Below are 19,224 nucleotides of genomic sequence, written 5' to 3' on the forward strand. Positions count from 1 at the left end.
TTTTTTTTTTTTTTTTTTTTTTTTTTAGGATAGGTATAATTTTTCTTAGTTTTTTTTTCATCTGAATATGTTTAGATTTTCCCTTATTCCTGAAGAACACTGCCAATGGGTATGGGCCTCTGGTAAGACAGTTCTTTTGTTTCAGCACTTAAAAATTATTTTGCTCCTTTCTTCTGGCCTCCATGGTTTCTGATGAGAAATCTATTGTTCCAATTGTTTTTCCTTTATATGTAAGGTGGTGTTTCCTTCTGGCTGCTTTCAAGACTTTTTCCCTTCATCTTTAGCTTTCAGAAGTTTAATTTTGATGGGTCTCCGAGTGGCTTTATTTGGATTGTCCTCTTTGGCATTCATTCAGCTTCTTGAATTTGTAGGTTTATATCCTTTACCAAACCTGAGAAATTTCCGGCCATTACCTTCAAGTACTTTTTCAGACCTGCCCTTTTTCTCCTCTCCTTCTGGGACTCTGATGAAATGAGTATTAAACCTTTTGTTACAGTCCCACACGTCCCTGAGGCTCTGTTCCTTTTTATTTTATTTTACTTTTCAGTCTATTTTCTCTCTGTTGTTCAAATTGAGCAATTTCTATTGTTCCATCTTCCAGTTCACTGGTTCCTTCCTCTGTCTCCTTTATCCTACTGATCCTACTGTTGAGCCCACCCACTGAGTTTTTCTTCCAGTGATTGTACTTTTCAGTTCTAAAATTTCCATTTAGTTTTCTTGACACTTTGTTTGCTGAGACTTATTTTTTCATTTGTGTTTAGTATATTTGAAATTGTTCATTGAACCTTTTTTTTTTTTTTATCACAGATGCTTTAAAATTTTGTCAGAGAATTCTAACATCTCTGTCATCTCAGTGTTGAAATTTCTTGGTTACCTTTTTTTTTTTTTTTTAAGATTATTTGAGAGAGAGAGAGAGAGAGATTGAAAATGAGCCAGTGGAGGGGCAGAGGGAGAGAGGGAGAATCTCAAAGAGACATCCCACTGAGTGCAGAGCCTGAAACAGGCTTGATCTCATGACCCTGGGGATCATGGCCTGAGCCAAAACCAAGAGTTAGATGATCAACGGACTGAGCCACCCAGGTGCTCCTTGGTTGTCTTTTTGTAATCATTTGTGATCATTCTGGTTCTTGGTGTTAGTGATGTTTTGAACTCTGGCCACTTTCATATTATGAGACTCTAGATCTTATTTAAGCTTTCTGTTTTAGCTGGTGTCCTCTGATTCTGCTCCAGCAGGGGATAGGAAATGGGGGGTGGCCAGCACCTGGTTACAGCCAAGTGGAGAGAGAGGTCTAGATTCTCTATTTGGCCTCTGTTGGTGAGGAGGAGGGCAGTGCTCCTCATTCTTGCTGGGTAGGGCTGTTCTCGACTAAAACCACAGTGTGTGTGTGTGTTGGGGGTGGATTTCACTGCCACTGGGTGGTGCTGAAAGCCCTGAGTTTCCACTAGATTTCCTCTGATATCATCCCAGAGTAGAGGGAGAGGGGTGCCTCATTATTGCCAGGTCAAGTGCAAGCTGAGGCTCCCCATGCAGCCTCCACTCACATGGCAGCAAGGGCGCCTCATTGTTGGTTGGGGACGCCTGCTGAGGGTGGAAGTCTGGGCTCCCTACTGAGCCTTTGCTGGTGTGGGTGAGGGCGGGGTTGCAATTTTTTTGTGTGTGTGGTTTTTGGCTGGCATAGATGGTTATCATCTTAAAATTTTCTGTCTTGCCAGGATGTCCCTTTCCAGGCCAGACAGAGCAGGCTTTTGTCAGAGCTTTCTTTGGGTTTGTGCTCACTGGCATTTCCTGGTGGCTGACTTCTTCAGCATCAAGAGGGCACTGCAGGGAATCCAGGGAACTCACCACTGTGTTCCTGCCTGGGTCCCACCTCACCTGAGGTGGCCTGTCTGCCTTCCCTTTGCTGCTTTTCAGAGTCTTCTTGTGTTTGTCTTACACATAAGTGCCAGGGTTTTAAACAGTACTTAGTGGGAGGCATAGAGAAAAGTGGGACTACTTTATCTCTCCAGAAGCAAAAGTGCCAACTCACTTAAGGGAAAAAAAAATGTAAACACCACCCCTGCTCTGCCCTTGAACTAAGTAATGCTATTTATCAGATCACAGATCGGATGAGTGCCCGTATTCAGATAAACGTATATTCATATATTTATACGTGTCTGTGTGTGTATACAATGTACTCTATGTGTACATATACACACATACATTGTATATGTGTACTACATATACATTAAAGCTTTATTGAAGTGTAATGGAGTTTCAATAAGCCGCACATATTTAAAATGCACAGTGTAATACGTTTTGACGTAGGTGTTCTTATCAGTGCAATCAAGATAGTGAACACATTCGTCTTTCCAGTTTCTTCCTTCCTCTCCTTCTTCCTCTGCCATCCCTCACCCTCATCAGTCCCCAGGCGACCCTCTGTTTGCTTTCTGTCTTTAGGTACTAGTTTGCACTTTTTGCCAATTTTATAGATTCACACATGGGTGAACCACAGCAGTAAGAAAAGAACAAACCATAGATAGTGGCAATGACATGGAGGAATCTCAAAATAATTTGCTGAGGGGCGCCTGGGTGGCTCACTCGGTGAAGCGTCTGAGTCTTGATCTCAGCTCAGGTCATGACCTCAGGGTTGTGAGTTCAAGCCCCACGCTGGGGTTCACACTGGGTGTGGAGCCTACCTTAAAAAAGGGGGGGGGCGCCTGGGTGGCTCAGTGGGTTAAAGCCTCTGCCTTTGGCTCAGGTCATGATCCCAGGGTCCTGGGATCAAGCCCCGCATTGGGCTCTCTGCTCAGCAGGGAGCCTGCTTCCTCTTCTCTCTCTCTGCCTGCCTCTCTGCCTGCTTGTGATCTCTGTCAAATAAATTAAAAAAATCTTAAAAAAATGTTTAAATAATTATGCTGAAAGTAAAAAGTGGCAGACAAAGAGTACATATTGTATGATTACAAACACACATGTAAAACAATATAACAACAGACTATATTATATACAGATATTATAACATATTATAACACATACACACCCATCACATCTCAAAATATGGAACTGTTCATCCACATGTTACCCCAAATCAGGTACTTGCAAACTACTATGCTAAGCAATCTCTAAGATCCGGTTTCCAAACCTCAACTCCGAAGTTGCACCCAGGAGGTGCTGGCTCAACCCTCAGGTGCAGGTGCAGAGAGGGGAGGCTGGGGTGCCATGGGTCAGGGGGAAAAGCCTTCAATAAAGCCTGGAGGCCTCTGGCCGTGAGGTCATTGGCAAATCTTTTCGCTTCCCAGAACGTCCCAGAACTTCAGGGTCCTGATGCTTAAAATCAGCTTCAGGAGCAGATGCCTGGCTCCGTCCTCCGGCGACAACCAGGGGGGTTGAAGTGAGGCTCGTGCCAGGTGGGTGCTGCTCTCAGGCTCCTGGCCGGGGGTCTCCAGCCTGCCTCAGTCTGGCGTGGATACTGGGCCTGGGGTGGATACTGGGCCTGGGGCTGGCCGGGGCTGGGCAGCATCCTGGTCTCCGGTGGTGTTGGATTTATTAGCTCCTTCACACCGAAGCCTGCTGAGCTGCGAGGACGCTCAGCCCTACTAGGAAGACTGCTTTCAATTCCTGCTGTTTTTCGTTCTGTGGCCAAGACTCCTTCTAGGTTGGGAGAGCAGCTTTGCTTCTTGCCTGAGCATTCTCAGGGTTTCAACGGCTCGGGCCGGATCCGCGGGAGAGGGTATGACATGCTGCGGCGATAACGGAGAGCGGAGAGCAGGACAAGGCTGCGCTCCGGCTCTTCTCCGGGGTGTAAATGGCTGAGCCCAGGAGCTGTGAAGGCAACACCGGCTGTACCCAGGGCCCTGCCTCCTCCTCAGGCTCCCCTGGTCCTCCTGGGCTAGGAGGGAACAACAAAGCCCACGCAGTGCGCACCTCTCTTCAGAAGGAGCCGCCTAGGGGACACTGAGGCAGTGGATAAGGGACAAGGGGTTGGCTGTGTGAACTCAGTTCCGTGCCTCTATTTCCCTCTGGCGATGGAGTGGGGAGGGGATACAGACCCCATGTGGCCTGCTGAGAGGCTGTGTTCTAAGGGACAGGAAACCTCAGGCAGAGAAGGGTTGTGGCTGAGGCACGTGGGTTCTGGAACCAACCAACTACCTAGTTCAAGCCGTGCTTTCTTTTCACTGCTGGGGAACTGACCTAGCTCCTCTGTGCCTCAGTTTCACCCTCTGTAAAGTGCGAGTGATCGGTTCTGAGGACATACACACAAAGCTGTTGGAAGGGGACCCTGCACCCGGGGGGCTCCCCAGACAGGCCTGTCCTCACCCACAGTGCTTGTTTATTGTCTGTTAGTTTCCCAGATTTCCTACGATGGCCAAGTGTGAATTTTTCAATAACAAAACAAACAAACAAACAAAAACCAAACTGTTTGAGGGGCGCTGGGGTGGCTCAGTCGGTTAGGCATCCGACTCTTGGTTTTGGCTCAGGTCATGATCTCAGGGTCCTGGGAGCGAACCCCGCATCAGGCTCCTGCCTGCTCCCCCTTGTTCTCTCTCTCTCTCAAAGGCTCTGCTCAGCAGGGAGCCTGCTTCCTCCCACCCCTGCCTGCCTCTCTGCCTGCTTGTGATCTCTCTCTCTGTCAAATAAGTAAATAAAATCTTAAAAAAAAAAAAAAAAAACAACTCCAAAACTGTTTAAGTGCAAAAATCTGTTTGTTGGAGTTAAGGGGTGTGGTCACTCTCTGCCCTCCGAGGGGGCTCTTTGGGGGTGGAGATGTGGGCGCAGTGCTCTGGGAGGCTTCCTCCACAGGATTCTGATCACCGCCCTGGGGGAGATGAGGACAACCCAGGCCTCAGGACCTGCCTGACCCAGGCATCCAGCCCCGGAGAGAGCACAGGAAGGAGGGGGCATTCGCAGGCACTTGAAAATCCCGAGACAGAGGCAGGGAAGCCTCTGGGGGTCCATCCCAGCTCCTCTGCAAGACCCTTCACCATCTGGAGCCTCAACTTCCTCCTCCAGAAAAGGGAACAATGAAGGTGACTGAAAACACTGTCTGTGGTGCTATCTGCCCGGCGCCTGGGGCACAGGACGGAAGGGGGGCTTTATCTCGGGTTACTATTTTTAAATCACTCTGACCCTAGTCCCTCAGGCCTGAGATTTTTCTCCCAGGAACTGCAAAACCCTTCCCCTGAGTTGACCCTTTCGATCCCTCACCTCAGCTCCGTGTTGGCACATCCCTTGACAGTTTAGAAAGTATTTTCAGGGGATCCTGGGAGGCTCAGTCCTTACGCGTCTGCCTTTGGCTCCAGTCCTGATGCCTCGATCCTGGGATCGAGCTCCACTTTGGGCTTCTGCTCACTTTCCCTGCTTGGGTTCCCTCTCTCGATGTCTCTGTCAGATGAATAAATAAAATCTTAAGAACACACACACACACAGTATTTTCACCCGTGCTACAACAGGACAGCCCCAGCCACTCCAGCCCCTTTGCGGTATTTTGCCTGATCCAAGCATCTCCTGTACTATTATTGGCTCAATACTTTTTTAAAAACTCGGCTCGCATTTTTCTATTTGCCTTGCAAACAATATATATAAATAAAATACCTAAGAAATAAGACAAATGCATTAAACACATGCTGGCTAGCACTGCCTGCCTGATGAGTTCTTGTTAAAAAGGAGCTGAGCGGGTAGGAACGAAACCCACACTACCATTTGTCTGAGACTTTCCTTGGCAACCGGCAGAGGGTGAAAAAAAAAAAAATGAGTAGGCTATTGCTTTCTTGTTGTGCGACCTACCTTGGTTTGGGCCGTTTTGTGGAGTGTGACCCACATCATCCTGTTTACCGTGGTGGTGTGAGTCCACACCTGCGGAAACACCGTGCCAGCCTGTTAAACCCCACAGTAGCAACCCAGGGTATCCATTGCAACCCCCATTTCAAAGGTAGAAAAACTGAGGCCCGGTAAACAGAAGAACCTATTCAAGACAGGCAGTCATGGGGCACCTGGATGGCTCAGTGGGTTAGGGCCTCTACCTTCGGCTCGGGTCATGATCCAGCGTCCTGGGATCGAGCCCCACATCGGGCTCTCTGCTCTGCGGGGAGCCTGCTTTCTCCTCTCTCTCTGCCTGCTTGTGATCTCTGTCTGTCAAATAAATAAATAAAATCTTAAAAAAAAAAAAAAAAAGACAGGCAGCCATGTCAGAACTTGGAGACTGTGTGATCTCTGTTTCTTGGGGGCTTGACATTACCTAGAAGGATGGGAATCCTTCCACGTGTTAGTCCCACCTCGGGGGGCCACCTGTAAGCTCCTCACCGGCCCTCCCCACCACGCACATCTCTGCCTGCTCTTGGGAAAACGGTGGGCTTGACAGAGCCAGTGTCAGAGAAGATGAAATCTCGAGGCTCAAGGAGTCCCCAGAATCCGGGGCAAACCAGACGCAGCCCTCAGACTGATGGCTTCGTTTCAAATGGTGTTGGTGGGAGGCTGGTGTTTGGGGGAGCCCCGGGGCCCTCTGCCTTCCAGCAGCACAGAGACCAGGGGCAGTTCGTTATTTGACACGAGGCCCAGACTGTCTCCCTCCCCCAGCTCCACAGTGACACAAACCAGGCTCCCCAGGAACCTTCACATCAAAGGGGACTGACCGGGAGGGGGGTGGAGAGGAAGGAGATGGGGCCCCCTTGCTCCCTCTGCTTCCTCTGAAGGAGGCTGGGCCAGGGGCAATTTCCGATGGATGCAGAGAGCAGCTCTCAGGAAGGAGGCAGCGTCCCAGCCTCCCAGCACACCACCCTGGCTCCACTCCCCCCCCCCCCCCCCACCCCCCCCCCCCCCCCCCCCCCCCCCCCCGCCTTCCTGAATAGCAAGTCTGACCGGGGAGGCTGAGTGCTTGGTGCTTGGGCCAGCCTTCCCTCCCTCACTGGTTCATTCACTCATTCAACAAACACGTGAGCACCTACTTTGTGCCAGGCACGGGCACAACAGAAACACCTGGCCCTTGAGGAGTTCATGGTCTAGTGAAAGTGACAGGCACTGACCTAAGAACTCAGTTGTAGCTGTGGGAAGGGCAGAGAAGGAAAAAAAGAGGTTATCCAGAGTTAGAAGAGATACAGGGAGAGCTGACCTGTCTAGGAAGGTGTCCTGTGGAAGTAATGAAAGCAAATGAGTAAGTTAACTAGGTGGAGCGGGGAGGAGAGAGGAGGGAGGAGTGTTCTGGGTTGAGGGAAGGTGCAAAGGTCCTGTGGCAGAAGAGAGTCTGCTCTGTATATGACTGTGGGAGGAGACCAGAGTGGCCGCAAGGCAGAGGAAAGAGCGTTAGTATGGTGCTCGGCAAGGCTGGCCATACAGAGAATCCTGAAGGCTGGTTCAAGGGTTTGGTGTTCATCTTCATAGAAATGGGGAATTTATAAATTTTTTTTTTCTCTAAAGATTTTATTTATTTATTTGACAGAGATCACAAGAAGGCAGAGAGGCAAGCAGAGACAGAGAGGAGGAAGCAGGCTCCCTGCCGAGCAGAGAGCTCAATGCGGGGCTCAATCCCAGGACCCCGGGATCACCCACTGATCCACCCGGCACCCCTTATCGAGGGTTTTTATTTTTTTACTTTTATTTTATTTTATTTATTTATTTGATAGAGAGAGATCACAAGTAGACGGAGAGGTAGGCAGAGAGAGAGAGAGGGAAGCAGGCTCCCTGCTGCGCAAGGAGCCTGATGCGGAACTCAATCCCAGGACCCTGAGATCATGACCTGAGCAGAAGGCAGTGGCTTAACCCACTGAGCCACTCAGGCGCCCCAATCGAGGGTTTTTAAATGGGGAAAGAGACAGGATCTAATCAGCATTTTGAAAAAGTCCTTCTGGCTGCCCTGAGAGACTAGGTGGAGGGGCCTGAATGGAACTGGGATGCGGGGGCACAAGACAGGAAGTGAAGGCAAGTCTCACAGGAGAGAAGTGGTGTGGCTTGGGTAGTGAGAGGGGTGGCAGCAGGGGACAGATCTGACAGATCCATTAAGTCAAGTGTCTCCAACCCCTTGGTGACTAGCCACCGGGAAGCAAGTATCAGGGAGAAGAAAGAAGAAAAACCCAGAGAGGAACACCCCAATATCGATTCTTACGTGCGTAGAGAGAGAAAGCCAAGCCCGCATTGTGCGCTCCACCCAAATCAGATTTTGCACCCAGTCCCTCTTCGACAGGGTCGATTTGGCTGACTGGCCTCCCCCTGGAGGAAGGCACTGCCATTTATTTGACTGGCCCCCGACTGCTGCTGGCTGTTTAGCTCTCTCGAAGTTTGGTTTTGTAAACAAGGCCACAAGGAGCCGACCTGTGGCTCAACATTTGCAGCCAGGACCAAAGGCTCCCTACGCCTCAGACTTCAAAGAGTGACCCGTCTGTTTCTGCTACATTGTGCCAGGCTGCTCTGGGGGGATCTCTACCCCTTTGCCAACTGAGGACACGCACTTCTCCAGGGCCCATGAGGCCAAAGCCATTGTAGCTGGCGCCTGAAGAAAACCAATACTGACCGAAGACTACTATGAATTCCATGGATGGCTTAAATGGATTTGAGTCTCATCTCCTCTGAGGCACCCAGGAGTCATACCTATCTGGCTGGGGTAAACACATGGATTTGAGGACGCCGCCTTGTCTTCCTCTGGGCCCCCACCCCAAGTCCGAGTCGGAGAGATGCCTGGAGAAGACATTCCCGGCTAACGTGCTCGTCCTCTGGTGGGGGCCCCACAGCGAGGTGATGCGAGCTGGAAGGGCTTCTGAGCTGAGGGGCATGTGGGGAAGGCGGGGAAAAGAGAAGGGAAGAAGGGCAGTCCTCCAGGGGAATGGGTCATGGCCAAAGGCAAGGGTGCTCTGCCCTGGGGACCCGCCCTCTGGCCCTTGCCTGAAGCAGGTCTGTCCCTTCGCAGCAAAACTGGCATAATTGGTAGGGCCTAGTGCGAAATGAAACCGTGGGACTCCCTGTAGAATTGCTCCATTCAAGACGGCAGCCATAGAGCACTGAATGCAGCATGAGGGTCTTCCGAGGACAGGGCCTGGCATGACTGCACAGGCCACAGGCCCTGCTTGGCCTCTCCCTTCTAGAAAAAAGATGTCAGGAGCATGGAGCAGTGGAGAGGAGGTGAGGAAGGCTGGCTCAGGGGCGCATCAGTTAAGAAAGAACCAGGAGCCAACACAGCCCAGCCCTGGCCCATTGTCACTGGAGCTGGGGACCCTCGGGGGCCACCCGTCAGGTTGATGGCGTGGATGGAAGGGGTGAAGTGGGGAGCAGATGTGGCCCGAGACCTGGCAGACAGGTGCACACAGAACACCTCCGTGGCCATGGGTTTGGCAACAAAGCACAGAGGCTGATTCAGAGCCAAAGGAAGCAGAGAGAAGGTGGCCAAGGTCATTCAGGGGGGCGGGGACGTAGATGTGAGGGCTGCCTGCAGAGCCAGGAGAGGAATGCTGAGGGCAACAACAGCAGCGGCCCTTCCTGGCTCTGTGCTTGGCTCTCGAAGCCGGCCAGTGTCACCCATCAGGGAAGAAATGACAGAACCTACAGGTCCTAAGCCCCAGCCCCCTGTTCCTCCTTGTCCCCCTCTAGCCCCACCCTGCAAGGGACAGATGGGGAGCAGAGGTCTGGAGTGGTGGGGGACTGGCCACCAGTGGCAAAGGGGGATCGCAGGGGTCCCCACTCCCACAGTGGGGCTGCCCTATACCCTTGTGGACCCCCCCCACCTGCTCCTCCTCCCTTCACACAGGCCCTGGGGGTGCTGAGGGTAGCAGCAGGTGCATGTGTGTGTTTAGGGCGGGCAGGGGCTCCCCCTCTTCCCAGTGTCCTGAGCCAGGGCCAGCCCCGTGGCCATCTCACCTGTCCTGGTCGACCCCCAGATGTTGCCTCTGGCGCCTTGGTTACCGTTTTAGGATCAGCCACACGGCAGGCTTTCCACTCTATCTGCGTTTGATTGTTCATAAAAAAATTAATGGTCCCTGCAAATAAAGAAGCATAACAACAGAGGAAGGCTTTTTAGACAATCAATTAAAAGCCTGAGAGGGATTATCTCATTGAAATATCAATTTTTAATAGCACCGCGTCTTAGAGTTTCCTCTCAAAAAACTTTGCACACTCCATTTGCCTGCCCTGGTTTATAACTTCATCGCTTGCTGCCTTTGACCGACCTGAGACTCCGAGATGGGCCTCGGGGAACCCAGAACAGGTGCCTGAGAGGGAGCAAGGAAGGTCCCTCATTCATTTCCGCATCCATTCACTCATTCACTAAGCGCTCTGTTTGAGCTCCTGCTAGGTGGTAGGTGCAGGTGCTGGCTACGAGGGTGACTGAAAAGGACCCCAAATTCTAGCCGTCAGAGCATTCACTGGCTGGAAGGGAGCGGGGAGGCAGCACCAGCCAGGTGAATAAATCGGCAATTGTGAAAGGAGAAGCCATCCGGAAAAATCAACGTCAAGGGACTGAGATGGAGGAGGTTCATGGGCACGGGAGAGGGGATCTCCCTGCGGCTGGAGGAGCCAGGGAAGGATGTGGAGGGAAAGGAGTTTCAGGGCAGAAGCAAGAGGATGCCTGGCGCCCCCCTACCCCCCCACCCCGAGGTGGGAAAGGAGTTGAGGTACTGAAGGAATAAAAAGGAAACCAGTGGACTGGGACACAGTCAGGGAGCGGGAAGTGGGGAAACAAGGTGGGAGACGCCATCCAGACCTCCTAGGGCCCCGGAGGCTGGGGAGGGGCGCGCGGTACATGCACAGTGCACCGGGAGCCGCTGGTACATGGGTTCCAGCCCCAGCTCTGGACAACCGTGACCCTGGCTCAAATCCTGCTTGTCAGCGGCTGGGACACCTGGGGAAGCCACTGGGGGGGTGGGGTGGTCTCAGCCTCTGTATTCTCACCCGCTAAGGTAGGAGAATAATTGTGACACCTCGCAGGGCTGTCATGAGCGCCCAAGGAAGTCAGAGGCAGGCTGCCTGCTGGGGCACCTCTTTTCTCTCTGACCCCACCCTCCTTCGCTTGGCAGCTTCCTCACATCTGCCCTCAGGCGGGGGGAGTTGGGGGATCAGATAAACTTTATCTAATACGGGATTCCCACCAGCCACATCCCAAGCGATTTTGTTAACACACAGAATTCCAGTTTGTCTGCCAGTGGGGTGGGGTTGGTGGGGAAGGAGGTGGTGGTCCAGGAATGGACGAAGACACCTTCGCTTTCCCAGGGCTACCCGCTCCGCAACCCACCCCCCCACATCCCTGAACCTCATTCCATCCTGGAATCAAGAGACCTGGGCAACTGGGCAAGCAGTTGGGTAGGGGTTTCTGAGATTGGGTGGCAGCAGGGAGAGCCCATGGGGCGGGGGTGGGGGGGGCTGAGTGGGTGGAGCATGCAGGCAGAGGCAGGTCCCAGACAAGGATCCCCAAAGTAGGTATAAGAGCATGACGCTAGGGCGCCTGGGTGGCTCAGTGGGTTAAAAACTCTGCCTTCGGCTCAGGTCATGATCCCAGGGTCTTGGGATGGAGCCCTGCATCGCATCAGGCTCTCTGCTCAGTGGGGAGCCTGCTTCCCTCTCTCTCTCTGCCTGCCTCTCTGCCTACTTGTGATCTCTGTCTGTTAAATAAATAAATAAAATATTAAAAAAACCAAAAACAACAAAAAAACAAGAGCATGGTGCTCCCACACAGACACAATGGGGCCCTCGGACAAAAGCGAACAGTACTGCTGGGAGCTACAGTCTGTGCTGGGAGCGTGGCAAATGTGCTTTCCAACCCCACAGCACCCATGGTACATAAGTAGAAACTGAGGCAGGCTCGGGAAGGTGGGTTGAAACCCACCTGAGGGTATAGGTGCCTATCAGGGGTATAGGAGTATCACTCGCTGTCTCAAGTTATAAGAATGAAGGTCAAAGGAGTGGAGGGTCACAGCACTGCTAAAAGGGCCCGGGGCCTCCCAGGTCTCTGGACCTCATTTTCCTGGGCCAGGTAATGAGATTCCCAACTCCAAGCTGCCTTAGAGACTAAAGTGGGGTGCGGGATGAGAAGGCTTTGCAGAGTATGTGAGGAAGAGAGCCTGATGTCCGTGGTTCTCTGCGTCATCGGCTCCCTCTTCCCTTCCTCCAGCCTGCTCTGAGCCGGCTCAGACCCCAGACCCACGCTCCTGGCTGGACCTGAGAGCAGCAGCAGCAGCCTGGGTTCAGTTCCTGGTCCTGTCAGGCATTGGCTGTTCCCTTCCTTCGCTGGGCCAGGCTTTCCCCAACATGCCATTGCCCACCTCCCAGGCTGTACAGACAAAAATTAAGTGATTCCCTGGGGGAGGAGCAGCAACTCTGAACACACTCCCTCCTCCCCGGGGAGGTCAAATCCCCAGACGCAGGACCCCCACCTGCAGAACTGGAAGGCACAGCCGTCACCCAGTCCAACCAGGCCACAGGTGCAGGGGCAGGGACAGTGCTGGTTGGGAGAGAGGCCATAGCAAGGGGCATGTCTGGATTTTATTGTAGTATAAGGGGGACCTGAGACCAAGGCAACTTGGGGCACATGTAGAGAGCACTCCGGGGCCAGGATGTGGAGGGAGACTCTATTTGTCCAGCCCTGGGGAGCCATGGCTAGTTCTTGAGTGGGGAAAGGGAAGGTTAGGATGTACCTCTCTGACTTGGGGAAGCGTGGGAAGTGGGAAAACCACGGAGGAAGGTTTCATGTTCACACCTTTTCAGGCTACCTCCTGCAGAAGGGGGTGCATCTGAGTACCATGGAGACAACCCCCCATGTAGCTGGATCTATGGGGTTGGAGGAGAACTGGGAGGCTTTCCAGGGAGCCCTGCTCCATGGGGAGGAGTCTGCCTGGGGCCTGGGAGGCAGCTGGCATCTCGCAACCCTGCAATTAGTAGGCAGAGGAGCTGGGGGTGGAGGGGTGGGGCTGAGCACTGTGGCTGGTTTATGGGCGCCAATTCTGCCTCCAGGGTCCCCCTCACTGCTCCAGAAGGGTGCCCAGGGTGGCTGGCAGGCCCCCGGCAGACAGAGAACTAGGTTCTTGGGAGAGAATACAAAGCAGAGGAAAAGCCAGAAAAACAATACTAACAGTTAAGTCATGTTATTGGGTGTGGGTCTGGACAACCCAATTGCTATCGTGCTCATTTTACAGATCAGGGAATGAAAGCCCAGAGAGGGACAAGGGCTGGCCAAGAGACACAGCCCCCACTCCCCAACCCCATCCAAAAGAGTTGGGGCTAGATGCTAGGGTTACCTGGAGGGCTGGGGTGCAGGGACACTCCTGGGCACGAATTTCCACGCAGGCAACCCTAGGAGCTGCTCCCAGTAGAGTTGGGTTGACATCATGACCTCTGCTGGAGAGCCAGGGGAGGCCAAGCTTTCAGAGGCCTGACCCCAGGGCCCCCACCCTGTCCCTGCAGGGGGAGGAGGGCCTGGGTGGGGCAGTCTGGCCCAGCAGGTTCTCTAGCCTGTCTGGGCACTCCAGGCCTGGCAGGAGAGGCCCTGGGCTGCTGCTGCTTTTGGGTACTGCACCGTCTGCCCTGGGAGACTTCTTATCTGAGCAGCACAGAGACCCACCCAGGCCCGTCCTGCAGGTGCTGCAGTGGGGCTGGAGTTGAGGGGCAGGAGGGATGGTTCTGGCTTCTGCCTCCGACCATACCACCCATATGCCCGCCTTCCCCACCCCTTCCAAAGGTGCCCATAGAGCCCAGGATACCTTGCTGGCTGTTGGCAGGGCTCTCTGGCCTCCTAAGAATGAACTGGGTAGGCTGAGCCTGGAAGGGCTGGTGGCACTTTGACACGGGCGGGGCAATTCTGATGGCACTGAGGACTTCAACAGGACCAGAGCTGTAGGTCTTTGGCCCAGCGGAGGGCAGGGGCCTTGCCTTGGAAGGGTGGGATGTGGGAGCTGTAATCCGGGGCTGTAATCCCGGGCTCTGGCCTGGGATCCATCCGACCTGGAATGCCAGCATCCCCACCAATGAGCTGTGTGGCCCTGGGCTAGTTACTTGCTCCCTCTGGGGCTCTGCATCCTTGCTCAAAGGAGGGAAGAGGTAGCGCCTGCCTCAAAGGGCAGGAGGCACATGGCGTGGCTCCATAGGCCTTAACAGTTGTTGGTAGTCGCCCTGCATGCCCAGGTCTGAGCCCGCAGTGGACAAGTGTGCTCACCCACTAGAGTTCACATTGACTTTGGATGAGCAGGTTCCCATGGCCTCCGGTGGGAGGGGACATATATAAATGAGGTGCGCACAGAGTGAGGCTGCAGGGAGCAGCAGGGACTATGGCCCACTGAGGTGCCTGTGACCCCCTTTTGGGCAGCACCTGCCTCTCCACCCCAGGGGCCCTGGCCACGCAGGGGTGTGAACCCAGCAGAAGTGCTGATTCCTCATGAGAAGGAAACCTACATTTTTCTGAGAAACTCTCCATTACTAATACTAGCAATGTGTATAGTATCGTTTTTAAAGCTCCATGGGAGCCAAAGCTGACCCTTCTGTCGGCAGAGGCTGCTCCCCTCCCCTGTGAACAAGAGCACGCGAGAGCCGGGAGCAGAGAAGTGTGTTTCAGGCCCAAGGGATCTTCCAGCCCTGGGGTCTGTGGCCGTGTCTCCTGCCCCCAGACTTTGGTTTCTCCTTGGACAGTGCAATAGAAGGCCAGACCCTCTCCTCGCTGACAGTCTCAGGAGCGGCCCCACCAGCAGGCAGGGCCGGGAAGGGGGCCTCTGCTCAACGTTTGGCCGGAGGTGCCAGGGAGTCTGGGGGAGCCCACAGGGCGGCGGATCTGCTCTGTGTCTGGGAATGGCAGGTCCGCCTGCGGCCTGGGACAGCAGCTCTCAGGGCTGCTGTCAGCGAGGGTCTGGCTCCTGGGGGTCAAAGGGCAGCATCTCAGCCTCTTCTGGGGCCAACTTCCTGTTTGGGAGAGAAAACAGAAAGACCCCCAGCAGGAAACAGCCCTCTTCCCACAGCTTCCCCCCAGCCCTCGGGCCCTGGCTTGTGGGGAAAGCCCTATGGCGGGTGGCTCCCTATGGCTGGGACTAGCCTACTCCTTCCTTTACCCTCAGAGCCATTGAGGCAGCTCCCCTCTGCAGGCACGTGCCCCAGCGGCTCCTTGCACACCGCCTGAGCACAGGGAGCTCGCCTCTTACACTGGCTAAGACAGATCCTCTCTGCAGAAAGCAGGCCTGCTGCCGAGGATTCATCTAGAGAATCTCATTAAGGGCAGGGGTCTCAGTGTCACCTCGACCTGTACATGCAAACATGTAGGCTACTGTGTTCTGAGTAACAGTTTCCACCAGATTTAACAGAAATCTGCTGGCTATAGAGGGCTTAGAAATGAAGTTTCAAAAATAAAATTAAAATTAAAATTACCTGCAATTTCATTACCTAGAGCAGGGCTGGGGAAAGAGAAAAGGATTTATTATTTATGGTGTTTATACCCACCTCCGGTCGGCTGAACTTCATCCCTTGGGACAGAGCCCATCTGGCAAATCCCTCCTCTCCAGGGCACACCTTTAAGTACTTTAATAATAACTAACCTTTACTGAGTTCCAGACAAACTCATCTTATTCTCCTGACACCTGTAGGAGACGCCTCAGTTTACAGAGGGAGAAATTGAGGCTCAGAGAGGTCAGGTCACTTCCCCATGGCTGCACAGCCAGGAAGGGGCAGGGACAGAGGTTTGAATCCATCTGGTGCAGGCTCGCAGACCCCTGTCCTCCAGGTAAGACACATACCAGACCTTTCCTTCCCCTTGCAAGAGGCAGATTCCAGGCCACCAAGCGGCTCAGATGCTCCTCCATTCATTCTTTCTCACATTCGTTCATTCAGCAAGTCGCCTGACGTTCGGGAGCTCAGGCTGGGTGCCGGACCCAGGCTGACTGCTGTCCCCTACACCTCCTGTCCCCACCTGCCACACTCTGAGGACTCTGCCTCGAGAACCCAAACTCCATTTATTACAAAAGACTGAGTTTAGCACATTGTCAACAGCTCTACCTCACCCCCAAGGTTCAGAGAGGCAGTCTGGGTCGCGGCCCCCACAGCCCCCTTTGATACCCCCTTGCCCCTGCACGAAGGTCCTGGGTGGACAAGAGTGCTGAGACTGGGTCCTGGAGTGGTCCCGTGTTTGCAGACCAAACGGATCCAAGGACCCCACACATATATGTGAAATACACACGGATAATGTATACACGGGCTGTGGCTTCCCCTCCATGGGGTGTTCTGGATGGGACCCTAGGCGCCCTCCCTGGGAGAGGACGACGTCTGCCACAGCAGGGAGCACAGCTGGGCAGCTGTGTCAGCTGGAGCCGACGGTCAGCCTGGGCACCCAGGGGCCTGTGGCCACAGGCAGGTCCTGTCTGGCCCTGGGAGCTCTAGGCCACCTGGATCTGCAAGTCCTCGTCCTCATCCAGGTCGCTGGCTCCGTCCCCGGCCTCCTCGGTGCCAAAGCGAGCACTTCGGATCTTCCCGAAGAGGGGGGCGCTCTGCTGCTGCCTGCGGAGCCTGTGGGCCGGGTGACAGGAGGGTCGGGGACAGTCAGTTGATCGTGGGTGCTGCAAACAGCTTGGCCCTTCCCTAGCATGTCCCTGCCGCTAGGCACCTGCTGGGGCCTTTTCCCTCCAGTTCCTCATGTCACTGCATCTTTCCAGAAGTCACTGGGATGACGGAGGTACTACCCTCACTTGACAGACAAAGAGACTGAGACACCAAGAGGTCAAGTAATGTGCCTATCCCCCAGACAGCAGGGAGCGAGGCTGGGCTCTGCAGCAGGCTGAAGCCGGAGAGGTGAAGCAGCCCCTTAAGGTCACCATGCTAGGATTCGAACCCACACCAGGCTCCAAAGACCACAGGGAGAAAGTTGGAGGTGGAAGAGTCGGTGGTCTCCTTTACCCTCCAAGACAATGACAAAGGGCTCTGCCCTAGCTCTTCCCCACTCTGAAATTCCTAAAGCCCCAGTTTACGAGGGCTGGTGGAGGAAATGCCCATCCCCCCAGCCGAGTGGCCGCCTTGGCTCCATCTTACTGGAAGGCATGAATTATTAACACGGCAGGGAGGGGCCCAGGCGGGGGCCTCCATTACTGCGCAGTGATTTAGTGAGCTGTCCCCGGAACATTAAAGCACAAAAAGTTGGAAAATAAAACGAGGCAGCGGTCCTGGGCAGCCCTACCCTCCCCGTTGGAAGCACTCAAGAGGCTGGGCACAGCCTGCCTGCCCATTTTGGAATGAACGGGGCCGAAGGACGTGGCCAAACAACACTGCGGTAAAGCCCGGGGCTCGGTGGTCCCTGGGGGTGGGGGGTGGGGGGACAGAGCAGGCAGCGCTGGTTGGACATGAACTGTGACCTGTCATGCCTGGGCCCTGTGCAGCATGTTATGGGCAGCATCCCAGGTAGATGGGGAAACTGAGGCCAGGCTGGCTATGTCACATATCTGTGAGGCCTGACTCCGTGGCCTGTATTCCGAGCCACAGAAACTCAGCATGTGGCAGCACGCAGTATAGGCTCTGTAAAGCATGGCACTGATGGCCGGGGGGTTGGGGGCGATCTGGCCGGACCCCCCATCCCAGCAGTGTGGCCGTGGACACACCCTCCCTCTTAGGCCGCCTTAGTTTCCTTCTCTGCCAAGCTTCTTAGAAAAAATATCTTCCACTTCCCTTCTCTTGTAGAAGCGTGATTCTTGGTGGCATAACGTGGGACCCAAATAGAAGACCCCTCCTCCTTCAGCCCACAGCAACCCCCTAGGGGGAGTAGCAGCAGCGGGCCGGGAGCTTTTACGAGCTCCCTGAATTCTCACAACAAGCCAGGGTTAAGAAGTGTTATCATCCCCACCTTACAGAGGAGGAAACGGACACAGAGAGGCCAAGCGAGTGATCCAAGACCACACGGGCCACTTCCACAGCTACTAAGCACAGATTCCCACCCACCTGGCTGCAGAGCCCCGTCCCTCTATCCTCTGACATCACCAGAAACTGCGGAGTAAGAGCCTGGCACAGGCCTGGTACAGGAAGTCAGCACAGTGGTCCTGATACTCTTGGCTGGTGGGGCGTGTGTGGAGTAAGGAGGGCCTTGGACTTGGCTCTCTGTCACTGTATGGGCCTAGGGAGAGTGTTGGGAGAAGGGCACCTTGAAGTATTGGGATGGGTGGTCAGGAAAGGGAGGGAGAGTGTGATGGGTGGGTGGGTCCCGTGGGTGTGTCCCCCACAGACCCTACGGGCCACCCTCACGAAGGCTGCAGCTGATGGCTTGGGCACACCATTAGGGCTGGGGCTCCTCCATGCTTCCCTGCCTTCCCATCGCTCAGATCCCAGCTGGCCTGGGGTCACCGCAGCCCAGGGATCCTGGGGGCTGCTTGTTCTTCCTATCCATGACTCCCCAGACCCTTGGGCCCTGCCTGCTGCCCCACCTTGGGCCTGGCCTCTGGCCCTCCTTCCTCCCCTCTCACCACCCACCCACCTGCCGGCCAGCCAGTTGCACGCACATGATTCCAGGGCCCCCAGCTGGTCTCACTTCCTGCACTCCCTGTCCCTGCTTTCCTGTCCCTGGCCCTTCCTGCCTGGAGGGGACAGGATTCTGGCCCCAGGGGCCCCAGATCTCTTCCTCTGCTGCCTTCCCCTCTAGCCTGGGCTGGGAGGAAGTCTCTCCTTGGCTGGCTTCTGTGTCCTGGCTGGGACTAACCCTCCAACCCCCTGGAGAGGGTGGCACGCCCACCTGGACTGCAGATGCTCCAGCTGCACTTGTAGGTTCTCGCTCTGCTCCGTCTGCTCGTCCAGCGACCGCTGCAGCTTCCGGGCCTGGTTGTGGGCCTCGTCCAGCTGGCAGGGGAGCAGGGCCAAGAGCGCGAAGGTCACCTTGAGTCAGCCTGGCCGACCATCTACCCGGGACCGGCCACTCCTGCCATCCTCTGCCTTTCCCAAGAGAAGTCCCTAACTGTCCTTTGAGGCCCAGACCAAGGCCCACCTCCTCCAAGGTAGCATGCCTTTGCTCCTCCCCATTCCCTGCTGCCCCTGCCTTCCAAATTTACCCATTCTCCCATCCACCCAATCATCTACCCACCCATCCACCAACCTATCCACCCATCCATCTACACATCTATCCGCCCATCCAACCAGCTATCTACCCATCCACCCACCCAACCAGCCACCGGATCTATCCATCTATCCACCCACCCACCCACCTGTCCAGTCACCCACCCATCCACCCATCAATCCACCCACCCAATCATCCACCCATCTACCCACCCATCCACCTAGTCACCCACCCAACCACCCATCTAGTCACCCACCCATCCTATCCATCCACCTATCCA

General features: G+C 54.5%; 1 protein-coding gene and 1 long non-coding RNA gene across 2 annotated transcripts in view; both read right to left on the reverse strand.

The window, feature by feature from the left end:
* Window positions 1-2,952: 2,952 nt before the first annotated feature.
* On the reverse strand, window positions 2,953-15,138 carry LOC132004771 (uncharacterized). The gene is made up of 7 exons (XR_009400638.1): window positions 13,645-15,138; window positions 13,183-13,282; window positions 9,815-9,933; window positions 5,998-6,106; window positions 5,762-5,830; window positions 5,183-5,359; window positions 2,953-3,799 (listed from the first exon to the last, which is right to left on the reverse strand). It is a non-coding gene; the product is annotated as an uncharacterized LOC132004771 (long non-coding RNA).
* A 718-nt stretch (window positions 15,139-15,856) lies between these two features.
* Window positions 15,857-19,224, reverse strand: part of CCDC102A (coiled-coil domain containing 102A) — a 19,924-nt gene continuing 16,556 nt past the window's right edge. Inside the window, exons 8-9 of the mRNA XM_059381255.1 lie at window positions 18,627-18,730; window positions 15,857-16,423 (exon numbers count right to left, since the gene is read on the reverse strand). Of these exons, the coding sequence (XP_059237238.1) occupies window positions 16,294-16,423; window positions 18,627-18,730 (234 nt within the window). The 3' untranslated portion in view covers window positions 15,857-16,293. The remainder of the gene's footprint in view (window positions 16,424-18,626; window positions 18,731-19,224) is intronic.

The sequence above is a fragment of the Mustela nigripes genome, chromosome 17 (genome assembly GCF_022355385.1).
Source record: "Mustela nigripes isolate SB6536 chromosome 17, MUSNIG.SB6536, whole genome shotgun sequence".
In the NCBI taxonomy this organism is placed as follows: domain Eukaryota; kingdom Metazoa; phylum Chordata; class Mammalia; order Carnivora; family Mustelidae; genus Mustela; species Mustela nigripes.